Source organism: Talpa occidentalis, unplaced genomic scaffold, assembly GCF_014898055.3.
Source record: "Talpa occidentalis isolate TD23 unplaced genomic scaffold, MPIMG_talOcc4v2.1 talOcc4.7, whole genome shotgun sequence".
NCBI classification, from domain to species: domain Eukaryota; kingdom Metazoa; phylum Chordata; class Mammalia; order Eulipotyphla; family Talpidae; genus Talpa; species Talpa occidentalis.
The window spans coordinates 80,931,241-80,944,186 of NW_023605083.1; the positions used below are offsets into that span (position 1 = coordinate 80,931,241).

The following is a 12,946-nucleotide window of genomic DNA, read 5'->3' on the forward strand; positions in this document are numbered from 1 at the left end:
TACAGGATGGAGTGCCTGCTACTTGGAGAGACTGGGCTCAGGCAGCAGAGAGCCCCTGTGACAGCCCCATGTCTCTCTTGCCCACCCCTGCCCTGCCTTTCTCTCAGCTCACGGGATCCTTCAAGGAAGTGATCCTCACAACAGATTCTTGGTCTCAAGGGGGATGTAATCTCTCAGGAAAAAACAAACTGTCATGAATTGAGAACTCCCAAGTCCGTCTCCCCTCCCAGAGCAACTATAAATCTTTCTTCTCGCCTTTCATGCTTTCCCTCTGGCTTTAATTAGGTATTGATCTATTGTCAGATAACTTTTTTTTTTTAAACTGCCTAGCCACAGGGTCAGCTATGTATAACAGAAAAAAAAAAAAAAAATCCCAGGGTGGCAACCAGATAGGCAGGGGGATCTGCATGACAAAGGATTCCCACGCTCTCCTGGCGGGCTGGCTAGGAAGGCTGCAGTGCAGGGCTGCAGAGGGCTGGATGCCCAAGCCACTCCTCATTAATTACCGTTTGGACAGAAGAAGCCCCACAGCCTCTAGGGACTGGCCTTTTTTTCAGCTTACATCCCTACATGCCAGTCCAGACTCTGCTCCCTAGGCCTCCTCAGCGCAGCAGGGGAGAGGAGTCAGGGAAGCCTCGGCAGGGGCCTGGCCTCCATACAGTGACCTTTCCTTCACCTCACCCGTGGATGGGAGGCCTGACCCCAGGGCTAGGGGTCAGTCTCGGATTGTGGCAGGAATATGAAATGGGGGTGTGGCTGGCTAGTTGTGTGACCTTGAGCACAGCCCCTGGATTCTTTGGGCTTCAATTTTCACATCTGTGAAACAAGGAGGTCTAAAGCTTTCCAACATTTGAGTAGTGAAACCCTTTTTTCAAAGGAAACCTTATCCAAACCCCTACCCCATGGAGCAGGGCACAGAGAGCTACTCTGGCTGAAGGGGGAGGGGTGTGGGGAGCAACACTCTTCACTCATAGAAGGGACCGTGAAGGTTCCTTCCAGATGACATAGATATCCAATAATCCGAATTTTGGCCTAAGATCCAGAGTCTAAGACTCTGATCCTGGTTCTAGAATTGTGAAGGGAACAATCTGGAGGTAATTCATCTATCCTCCATTTGTGGCATAAATTCTTTCCTGACAGGACTCTAATTAGCCCTGGACCAGGGTGCCTGGAAGAGATCAAATCCAAGCAGAGGCATGTATGTATATGAACACGGTAATAAAGGTCATGCCTGAAAGGATTAATTAATAAAGGCAGAATTCCTGACAAGCTGTTCTGAACCTAACGGTAACAGTACAATAAGGTCAGTATGAATTCCATGAAGGTGGTAAGGTTAGAGGACGGAGAGGGAATGGCAAGCTGGGGTGACACGTCACTTCTGCACAGCAGCAGGCCAATGACCACTTCTCATCAGGGTTATGAATTTTCCCCCAAAATTCTGGGTCCACGCCAGCATGCGGGTAAATTGGCGACTTTGCCATAATGCTCGGCTGTGATAATTTTAGCCTGTAGAATTTAAAGCAGGTGTTCTCTAACATCTCCCTTGGCCGGTTAAAAAAAAAAATTCAAATGCAAATTGGCAGAATATCTATCTTTAGGCAGCATAATTTTATTTACATATATATTCTTTCATTTGTTCTACAAATATGTGTTTAACATGTGTCATACCCTGCACTAGACTCCTGGGGTGTACTCATGGCTTATAATCTATACTCAAGGCTTGGTGGAACTATTAGAATTCTGGATTTTTTTTTTAAGGTTTATTTATTCATGCATACAAGAACTGGGATACAGGTCAAAGGCGCGAGAGGGTGAGAGGATTCACCAGAGACAGAGTGGGGAACAGACAGACTGACTGAAATATGCTGCTGAGGGGAGCAGCGGGCGAGGCAGGAGAGGTCTGCTGAGCCAAGTGGGATTCTTGCCGGCCGGCTGGGATTGAACCCAAACTGCAGAAGCTGCGGACAGCTTCAAAGCGCAGAGCTCAACCGCTTGCGCCATCAAGGGAGGCCCTAAAATGCTGGCTCTTAAAGGATTGAAATTGTTAGCCAGAAGTGAGATACTTATTGGCCTCAAGCATTGATTAGAAGCACAGACAGGAGGGAGGGTGTCCACCCCAGTTCTAGTACTTCTCAGCTGAGCAAATTGAGCAAGTCATTTCACTACTCTCAACTTCTTATGAAACAGTGGGGGACAACGCCCCCCTCATAAGACTGTCGTAATGAACACAGGAGATAATAAATTCATGTGCCTTTATCACATGTTCTGGGGTACTGATGTGCTCAGCAGAGGTGAGTGACCATTGTTACAAAACATGTGATGGCCTTGGATTTGGAATATTTTCACTGGGCAAGAATTAGAGGGCAGGGCCAGAAGTCTATTAAGACCTCCGTAGGGGCCTCCCTGGTGGTACAAGGGGTTAAGATGCAGCACTATGAAGCTACCTGTAGCTACTTGCAGCACCAGTTCGAGTTTGATCCCCGGCCAGGGAGGTGACTCACATGGTGCAGCAGACCTCTCCTGTCGCGCCCGCTGCTCCCCTCAGCAGTGTATTTCATCAGTTTGCCTGTTCTGCTCCCCACTTTGTCTCTGGTGAATCCTTTCACCTCCCCACACCTCTGGCCTGTATCCTAGTTCTTGTACGCATAAATAAATAAATCTTAAAAAAAAAGATCTCCCTTGGTTTCTGGCGATAAACTGCACAACAGTAAGGTCCACCTTTCAGCTCTCATAACACTAAGGGAGTGATTTAGAGTATGACTTGTAGTGTCAGACAGTCAGGGTTGAGCCCAGCTCCACCACTGACATCTGTGTTTTCTTGAACAGGTCACTTGCTTATTTAAGCCTGGGCTTCTGTAACAGGTGGAGAGTGAGGGGACCTGCCTCATGGGGTTGTGAGGATTTGATACTCCCCAACACAGCAGGCACTTGATAGTCACTGGCTACCCAGTCAGGGTCTTGCACTCTGTTAAAGCCCCCATCCCCCATGACGAGGGGTGTATATGGAGTGGAAAGGGAGGAAGAGGTGGGCAGCGCAGGCAGAGCAATCAACTCAATCCTGGAGATCAATGATATGATATGTGTCGACCGGAGTGCCCTCCGGTCTGAATCAATGACTCAGACAGAATAGCACAGTCCTCTCATTTAGCGGGCGAACCCCCCTTCCGCCTGTGTACCACCCCCCAGGAAGTGATACCTGAGCTGTCTCCTGGCTGCGTGTCATCTGGTTTTAGGGAGGCCTGAGTCATTTTGAATCTTATTTCTGTCTTCCGGGTTATTGGCACACCCACCTAATTGACTACAAACTGCGAGTGTTACGAGTGCCTTTCCTGTTCCTTGCCATTAACCATCTGGGTCTCTGGGTATCTGCTACAGAAAATGTGGCTATAAATTCCCAGATGTCAGGACTAGGGTGTGTGTGTGTCTGAGTGTAAGCCTGGCACACATAGATGCTCAGGAAACCTCTGTTCAAGGATGTGGGAGGTGCTGGATTCTGGGAGATGTTCAGTGGCTGCTGTCCAAGGTGGCCAAGTTTTTGACCTCAGCACACAGAGTGAAGGAGATGGTGCTGGGTTGATCTCGCTGGGTTGATGCGGAGGGTTCACTAACTAGGGGAGAATAGGGTAGGGCCTTCCCTCCTCTACTCCTGAAACGATTTCAGTTACTTCCAGGGCCCCTACCTGCCCATTGTTTACAAGGCTGACGCTGCTACCCTCTCTCCTGATGACAACTTTAATGCCACTCAGAAAGGATTAAGATCTTATTTAAACATACACACTTATTTATCTTATGGCTGTCAAGGTGAAGAGCTGAGGCAGCAAACCATGTTTAAAAAAAAAAAATCCAGCCATAAAGTTGGAAACATCACGAAGGAGATCTCTCTGCTCAGAAGTCCAGTTTGTGCAGACTTTCCCTGCAGAAATCTGCTCTGCTCTCCATGGCTCACCCCCGTCTGCCTCACCTGCCCATGGGAGGGAGGTGGGAGTCATGCTGGCCACCGAGAAGCTGTGGTTGCCGCCCCGAGTAAGCCGATGCCCAAGTGCCTCTAGCTGGCCAAGCACTCAGCACCTCCTAGCCAGACTTCCTTTTGTCAGCAGTGAGTCATTCGAGGGGACGGTGGGTGGCCTGGGCAGAGCAATCGCTCCCTTTGGGTTCGGAAGCTGGACTGGCCAGGGGAGGTACCTGGCTCCATCCACACCTTGCAAACACTGTGCCTTTGCAGTTGACATAGCACTCTTATTCCACTCATCTCACTCACTCCTAACATCCTACAGGCAGATGCTACTGTTTTCCTCTTTAAGCTTAACAGGGCCAAGAGAGGTTAAGGAATTTTCCCAAACTCACACAGATACAAATGGTGGTATAAAGACAGAAAGTCCAGTCTCCTGGACAGTCTCCACTCCTTTGCCATCACAGGCCTCCCTCTCTGGGTGGCAGTCCCCTTTCCAGTCTCCCAGGGAAGTGGGGAGATTTGCCTGGAGGACCACAGGCAAATCAGGCGCCTTGGTGATGAGGGCTCTCTGTGTCCCCTGAAAGCCTGAGGCTTAAATGACCTTATGGAGTCTCCCAGACACCCTCAGGAGATTTATTCCAGTGGACATGGGGTCCACCTGCCTACCTGCTACAACACCGGCCACGTACACCAGCCCAATGCGGGTTGCTCCATGCACCATCTCCAGGGGCACCCCCACCAGGAGCTGCAGCACCACGTTGAGTCCCAGGTGTTCTATCCTGTAGGGAGAGACCACACTCATTCATCATTCATTCATTCACTCATCCATTCATTCTTTCAATCAATTCTGTATGCCAAGATACTCTACCTGTCTTTCAGGGGTTCCTGGTCTGGTAGGGGGAGGAATTACAATGCAGACAGATCATCTTGGAAAGAGTGTTTTTCAGGCCTCCCTGGTGGTGCAAGGGGTTAAGTCTCAGCTCTATGAAGCTATCAGGAACTGATGCCTGGCCAGGAGACCTCTCCTGTCTCACCTGCTGCTCCCCTCCACAGTGTATTTCAGTAGATCTGTCTGTTCTGCTCCCACTCTGTCTCTGGTGATTCCTCTCACTCCCCTCACCTCTGGCCTGTACCCTAGTTCTTGTATGCATAAATAAATAGAATAAATCTTTAAAAAAAGAGTGTTTTTCCATACCTTTCCTGCCATTTGGGATAGGAATACATGTGTAAGGCCTGAGGGGTTACAAGCAGTGTCTGTACTTGTCACAACGAGAAGGACTAACCACAGTCAAGATTTAGTAACTCCATGGATTGGCACATAAGAAGCTGAGGCTCAGAGAAGGGTACTGACCACCTTATGGTCACACTGTCATTCTAGCTCTTGACTGCAGCTGTAAGAATTCTAGGTAGTCATTGGGCCAGTTTATCATGAGGTCCTTGCTAGGGTAGGAGGCACCACTGAGAACTTGCCGCGGACCAGCACAGCAGTGAACGATGAGGCCATCTCAGGGTTGAGAGACTGCGCAGGGTGGTCAGGGAGTTGGCGAAAGAAATGACAAACAGACATACTTCAAGAGAGTGAAAATCTGAGTGTAATTTTCTTTGAGTTGGTGACCAGTATATAAAGCCATTAGCCCTAAAGGTCACTGCAGGGGGAGGTGCAGCAAGAACTGACTGCACTCTAGCTGCAAAACCCAAAAGAGGCCATAAACTCTTTAAACAGAGACTACTGCCAGCTCTTCAAGAAGATTCTAGGGAGGAAGACAGTTTCTTTTTTTTTTTTTAACTTTTATTTTTATTTATTTATGCATACAAGAGCTGGAGTATAGGCCAGAGGTGTAGGGGGGCGGGTGGTGGTGGTGAGAGGATTCACCAGAGACAGAGCGGGGAACAGAACAGGCAGATCCACTGAAATACACTGCTGAGGGGAGCAGTGGGCGAGACAGGAGAGGTCTGCTGCACCATGTGGGTAGCTCCCTGGCTGAGGATTGAACTCGGGCTGTCGCGGCAATAGCACTACACTACAAGGGAAACCCAGCGTGGAAGACAATATATCTATGCTTTTTTCACTTACAGGGCACACACACACACACACACACACACAACTTATGGACAATGAACCTAGTGACTGACTACATTTCTCTCTTCCCTTTGGCCACTAGGAAGCTCAGAATAAATTTTGTAAACTTCCTTCAGCAAATATATAGACTCACATGTTGATCTCATTGACATTTTTGACATTTTCCTCTGTTGTTTCCATTCCCATCCTCTCTCAACAATTTACTCATGGAATTTGGTATTAGACGAGTTTTAAAGAGCCACCTCAAATCTTATGTCCACGTAGAGAGAAATAAACTAAGGAATATATTTCAATCCAGACTCTCTGACACACTTTTCCCCCCCATAGGGACTCCTGGTAGTACTGAAGATGACAGGCACTCACCCTGCATGCATGAAGATGTATGTCAGGTAGCGCCATGCCTGGGCTCGGAGCTGTGGGTGGTACACCAATGAATTCTTCAGGTACCGTGGGTGGGTTACCTGCAGCACAAATTGATCCAGTGACACCCCATTGTAGAGGAAAAAGGCAACCTGGATGAGAGTGAGAAATGGAGAGGACCTGTTACCAGGTGCAAATTGCCCAGGAGCCCCCTTTGTGCTAACATAAGTCCTCCCTCTGGAACCTGTCATCTTTCCTTCTCCAATAACGTGGAAATCCAACACTCAATCTAGCTTTCAATCACTGCTCACCCCACTTCTGTCTGTATGAAGTATTCACACGATGATCACATGATCTCTTGGCCCATACTTCTGTGAAAAGCAGGAGAGTTTGGAGGACTTTGAACTTCTAGTAATATCTCACATATTCACTTGGGGGATGAAGCAATTCCACATATTTTTTTAAAAATTGTGGTAAAATACCCAAAGGACACAGAAACATCAACTCCAAAGAACACCTGCACCCCTATGTTTATAGCAGCACTGTTTACAATAGCTAAGCTTTGGAAACAACCCAAATGCCCAAAAATAGATGACTGGATCAAGAAGATGTGGTACATATATACCATGGAATATTACTCAGCATTCAAAAAAGATAAACACATGCAATTTGCTGCAACATGGATGGCGCTGGAAGGGATCATGCTCAGCGAAATAAGCCAAAAAGAAAAAGAAAAATACCGGATGGTCTCACTCATAGCAGGAATCTAGAAAACTTAAATAAGGGACCAGGAAAATGAAAAACTATAAGAAAGTGAAAATCAAAATCAACAAAAAACTATGAACCAGAGACACTTTTAGGGGGCGGGGCGGGAGGGGAGGGATTGGGGTCAGAATGGGGGGCGGCAATTGTATGGGGAATATAACAATAAAATTTATAAAAAAAAAAAAAAATAAAATAAAATAATGTAGTTTTTAAAAAAAAAAAAAAAAAAATTGTGGTAAATACATACGACATAAATTTATCATCTTAATCAGTTGTTGGTTGTACAGGTCAGTGGTGGCAACTACACTTACACTATTGTAGCCACCACTACCATGCCCCTCCAGAACTTTCTCATCTTGCAACGCTGAAACCCTGTACCCATTAAACACAAACTGTATTCTACTTTCCCCTAGACCCTAACAATTATTATTATTTTTTAAAGATTTATTTATTTTTATACAAGAACTGGGGTACAGGCCAGAGGCGCGGGAGGGTGAGAGGATTCACCAGAGACAGAGTGGGGAATGGAACAGGCAGACTGAGGAAATACACTGCTGAGGGGAGCAGCGGGCGTGGCAGGAGAGGTCTGCTAGCCATATGGGTTGCTCTGAGGCCAGCGGGGATTGAATCGGCACTGCAGAGGCTGCAGACAGCTTCACAGCGCTGCGCTCAACCGCCTGTGCCACCAGGGAGGCCCACAATTATTATTTTTAAAGATTTTATTTATTTTTGCACAGAAGAACTGGAGCGTAGGCCAGAGGTGCAGGAGTTGAGAGGACTCACCAGAGACAGAGGAGAGCAGAAAGGCAGATGCAGATGTACTGTAATACACTGCTGAGGGGAGCAGTGAGTAGGCGAGACAGGAGAGGCCTGCTCTGCCATGTGGGTTAGCTCCCTGGTGGGGGATCAAACTCAGGCCATCCCATTGACAGCGCTGAGACTTGACCCTAGACCACCAGGGAGGCCCACCCCCCTGGCGATTGTTATTCTACTTTCTTTCTCTATGAATTTGACTACTCTTGATACCTCACAGAACTGGAAGAATTATAGAGCATTTGAGTTCCTGAGACTGGTTTATTTACCTTGCTATGTCACAAAGTTTATCCACATTGTAGCATGCATAAAAATTCCCTTCCCTTTTAAGGCTGAATAATATTCCATTGTATGTATATACCACATTTCTTTTCTCTACTCATCCATTGGTAGACCCTTGAGAATAACATTGCTATAGAGATGGGTGCACAAATATTTGAGTCCCTGCTTTCAGTTCTTTTGGATCAATATATAGAAAGGAATTTATGGATCATATGGTCATTCTATGCTTAATTTTTTGAGGACCTGCCATATTGTTTCCTGTATCAGCTGCACCATTTTACCTTCCCACCAACAGTGCACATGGGTTCCAATTTCTCTACCTCCTCAATACCATTCCACTTAAAGTGAAACACACTTATTTAAATCTGAAAAGGGTATTTATTTTACTTCTTCTTTTTTTTTTTGATTACTCAGCCCTGTGTCCTTTGCCCCTTTGTCCTTTACACATTCACATATAACATTTTATGGCTGCTTTCAGGTATTGACTAGGCCATAGTAGTGATATCTTCTCCAGGAATTGATGGGGCTTATGCTCCTACACTAAATGGCCCCAAATTCCTGTTTCTTTATGACTCAAGTTGGTTTTTAAATTTCTTTTGTTCTCTCCCATATTGCCATATTATCAATAGGTTGTTAAGCAGGTAGTACAGCCAGACTGCTACTTTCTATTGCTGGGTGGTAGCTTCTATTGCTTTCCTTCTATTTTTTTTCTGTTAGAGAGATGGAAAACCAGGTTACTAGAACTGTATGTAAAAGAAAAGCCTTGGGTTTTTAGTACAAGGAATTTGAAACAGCATTTTCCCATTTCTTCTAGATTGAGGGTTCAAGTTTACATAGCTGAGGTTCCTGGAACATGGAAAACACTCTGGCCACAAAACACAAAACACTCTGGAAGACCTTGGCAAATTATTTGAATTCCTGGGTCCTCAATTTCCCAGTCTGGAAATGGGTATATCAAAGCCTCTAGTTCCAGGGTGGTGATGAGGTTTTAAAGAGCCAGTCTCGGGCCTCCCCGGTGGCGCAGCGGTTGAGTGCTGGGTTGCAAAGCTGCCCGAGGCCTCTGCGGCGCCGGTTCAATCCCCGGCTGCTCCCCGGCCACCGGAGGAGGGTCCCACATGGCGTGCAGACCTCTCCTGCCGCCCGCTGCTCCCCTCAGCAGTGTACTTCGGTCCTTCTGCCTGCTCTGCTCCCCACTCTGGCTCTGGTGAATTCTCTCACCCTCCCGCGCTTCTGACTGTACCCAGTGCATGTATAAACAAAACAAACAAACAAGCAAATAAATAAATAAATAAAACATGCCTCTATTTAAAAAAAAAAAAGAGCCAGTCTCACTCAGCTCTAATCAGCGTTGGGTTAAGACCTCCTGGACTGAACCTGGAAACAGCTCAGACCTCCTGGCAGCCTCGGAAGCTCCTCGGCTCTCTGGAAGCCCTTCTGTCCACCTAAGACAATGCAGGTGGCCTGGCTGAAAATACAGCTTCCAAGGCAGCTCATTATTATTGGTCCTCAAATAGAAGTTAATAAATAGACCAACACAGTAAGCGCTTCGAGAACAAGTCCAAGAATATCTCAGAAAAATCACAACTTCAAGATGTACTTGGATGAAGCCATAATAACAAATGCAGGAGCTCTGGCCTGCAGACCACATATTCTGATTTAAAAAATAAAAAAGGAAAGATGCATGAAGCTTAACAATCCTGCCGTTTGATTAGGCAGGAACTTTACAAGAACATATGCAGGGGGCGGTAATTAGGCCTATGGCTCTGGAAGAGAAATGGTGGAGATTATAAAACGCCAAGGGAAGCCAAGCTTCCATTCAAGAGCTGGGGTTGGGGGTCCACAGGTTCTTGAGCTGAACAGCCAAAAGAATTCAGAGTTCTTCATACATGAGCATAGATTTAGAAAGTGGTACCTTAGGATTCTGTTGCATAAGCTAGAGACTTATAGAATAACAATAGGCATGGATGATTCCCTATGGGGAGACTGTTCTTTCACAATATGTTAAGCCCACATTTACCTGTTCATAAGCATGCCCTACCCTAAGTACTGGTGATGCTTGTGTTCAGAAAGCACCAATGGCCATCCTTTCGCCCTAAATAGAGGAGTCTGAAGGGAGAAGCAGGGCAGGCCTGGTTATTCCTGCTTTATAGGCAAAAGATGGAGTCCCAGGGGAGTAAATGACTTTTCCACATTACTCAATGGGGAAAAGCTAAAATAAATTGTTTTTAATGAGTTAGCATGGCTTAAAACCCCCAAACCAAGGAACTTACTACATTTTTCAGTGGCTATTTTTGGTGAGGTGGTCACATGGAGATTTTGGTGCAGCAAATATTGCTGAAATAACCACTTTGGACTATTTTTGAGTTCTAGGGGTTATAGCCACATTTGTATGCACTGCAACAGGGCATGACTTGCAATGACCACTGGATCTTCCACCATCACCATTTGGTGGGGAAGATGTTGCCCTTTTCCTCAAGATCTCAGATACCCTCTTGGCTGTTCTCCCTCTAAGTCTGAGCCACCACCATCCTCCCTCCCTCTTGTCCTTGCCTCTAGTAGTGTGACTGTGATCATGAACCAGGGCGGGGGGCAGCAGGTGTAACTGTCGTAGTACCACTTGCGGTCAATCTCCCGCGGCAGGGTTTCATAGGCCACGTGGCGGATCAGCCGCTGGGAGAGGTTTAGCCCCTTCTCCTCCAGCAGCGCCTTGCTGCAGAGCCTGCGGTTCCCCTGCAGGATGGCCTGGCGGAAGCTGTTGGATCGCTTGTTGCTCATCTGCATGGGAAACATAGTGAGGGAGAGCGTCAAAACCAAGGTCTCAGGGGAGCCCTGACCCCATTTCTTGGCCAGCACACTCCTTAGACCAACCAGGCCTAATCCCACTTTTTTCTTTCTTCTATGGCCTGCAGCTGCCCTGACATATCCTTAGTAGGGGCCTGACTCCCAGAGACCAACGGTGGCCTTGCTGGCTTCCAGCTTGAGGCCTCTGTGGCTGCCCACCTGCACTCCATGACCACATTGTAGATCCTTTTTTTTTTTAAGATTTTATTTATTTATGCATACAAGAACTAGGGTACAGGCTAGAGTTGTGGGGGGTAATAGGGTTCACCAGAGACAGAGTGGGGAACAGAAAAGGCAGATCGACTGAAATACACTGCCTAGGGGAGCAGAGGGTGAGTCAGGAGAGGTCTGCCTTGCCATATGGGTTGCTCCCTGGCCAGGGATCAAACTCGTGCTGCAGTGGCTGTGAACAGCTTCATAGATTGCATCTTAACCCCTTGCGCCACCAGGAAGGCCCTGTAGATTCTTCTTATGGAAAGATGTGCTGGAGACATACCTCTCCCAACTCCAGAGTCCACAATGCTGCCTGGGTGGCTGTTCTATGGTAGCTGGAGTGGGACTGTAGACCTAGGTGTGGATAGTAGGGTAAACTTGAAGGCGGGAGCTCAGAAAGGGCTGGCAAGGTGCACCAGGCCAGACCAAGGTACAGATCTAGAAGCCCTGTCAGGGGAAGGTAGCTGGGAGTACTGAGGTTCAGATCAGGCCAGGTGGAATGAGCCTCTACCTGAGTGCCCCTTCCCTACATCTGAGTGTACAATTTCTAACCTTCAAAATTTGGCTTAAAGTTTGTTTTACAGGCAGGATGTATTCCTTCCAACAATTCCCTGTTCTCATGCCTATAATGCTGAAAACTGACACTTCTTAGTGGCTTGCGAGTTTAGTAAATGTGGCAGGGATTGGGGCTGCATGCACACTGCAAGCCCAAGAGAGGAGCACATCGTCACATTATTCTGTAGCCACTCTTACCATCCTTTCTCCCAATGCCCAGGTGCGCACATGCACATGGGTATGGGCTATACACTTACAAACACATTCGTGGCCACACCCTGAAGACCTACGATGGGAACAGACTCCGCATGCGTATAGGAGAAGCAGTGTGTGTGCAAACACCCTCACCTTTCACCTGCACCCATGCCTAGATCTGTGCTGGGCACAGTAGTAACCACGACCTCGGGCCTCTGAGAGCTTAAAAGGAAAGATGGACATGTAAACAGCAGCAAAAGAGGATGTCATCTTAGTTATTTGGTGCATAACATTATCCTCAGTTATAGATGAGACAAAAGCCTAGAGAAGATAGGTAATTTTCTCAAGGATCCATAGTTAGTTCTTCACAGTCAGGATTCAATCCCAATCTGCCTGACTTCAGTGTACCGGAGAAGGATCCAGCTCCATCTGATCCCAGGCCACGAGCTCTCCATCCAATGCAAGTTTCCCCTGTCCTCTAGCTCCCATCCCAGGAGCCCCTTCTTAGTCCTGGTCACATGCTCTGGCTCAGAACTTGACTGGAGAAATCCTGAGAGTAACAAGTAACCTGCTGTTGTAACGTCACCCAGTCCCCCAGCGGGAGAGAGCATTTCACTGCTTTGGCTACGTCCTTGCTCTGCCAGAGATTGAGCAGGGCTCCACGGTGCAACTAATATGCTGGTGCTGGGATTATGGATGAGTCTATACTGGCTCAAACCCATGGCCTGGGTTTTGGTGGCACTGCTGGGCTCCAAGTCACAGGGCTCACCTCCACCACTGACTCCATGGATCCCAGCTGTCCCCAACTCAGCTCTGTACCTACCCTCTAGGAGGCAGCCCCCTGAGTCTACCCTGAACAGCAGTAGATTCCTTTGCCCTTCTAGCTCCTT

General features: G+C 47.4%; 1 protein-coding gene across 3 annotated transcripts in view; it reads right to left on the reverse strand.

Annotated features, from left to right (window-relative positions):
* RHBDL3 (rhomboid like 3) overlaps positions 1 to 12,946 on the reverse strand; it is an 87,873-nt gene that overhangs the window by 14,488 nt on the left and 60,439 nt on the right. For all 3 annotated transcript variants that reach the window (XM_054688884.1, XM_037492698.1, XM_054688885.1), the window contains exons 3-5: positions 10,803 to 11,027; positions 6,396 to 6,544; positions 4,619 to 4,731 (exon numbers count right to left, since the gene is read on the reverse strand). In XM_054688884.1, coding sequence (XP_054544859.1) covers positions 4,619 to 4,731; positions 6,396 to 6,544; positions 10,803 to 11,027 — 487 coding nt within the window. The remainder of the gene's footprint in view (positions 1 to 4,618; positions 4,732 to 6,395; positions 6,545 to 10,802; positions 11,028 to 12,946) is intronic.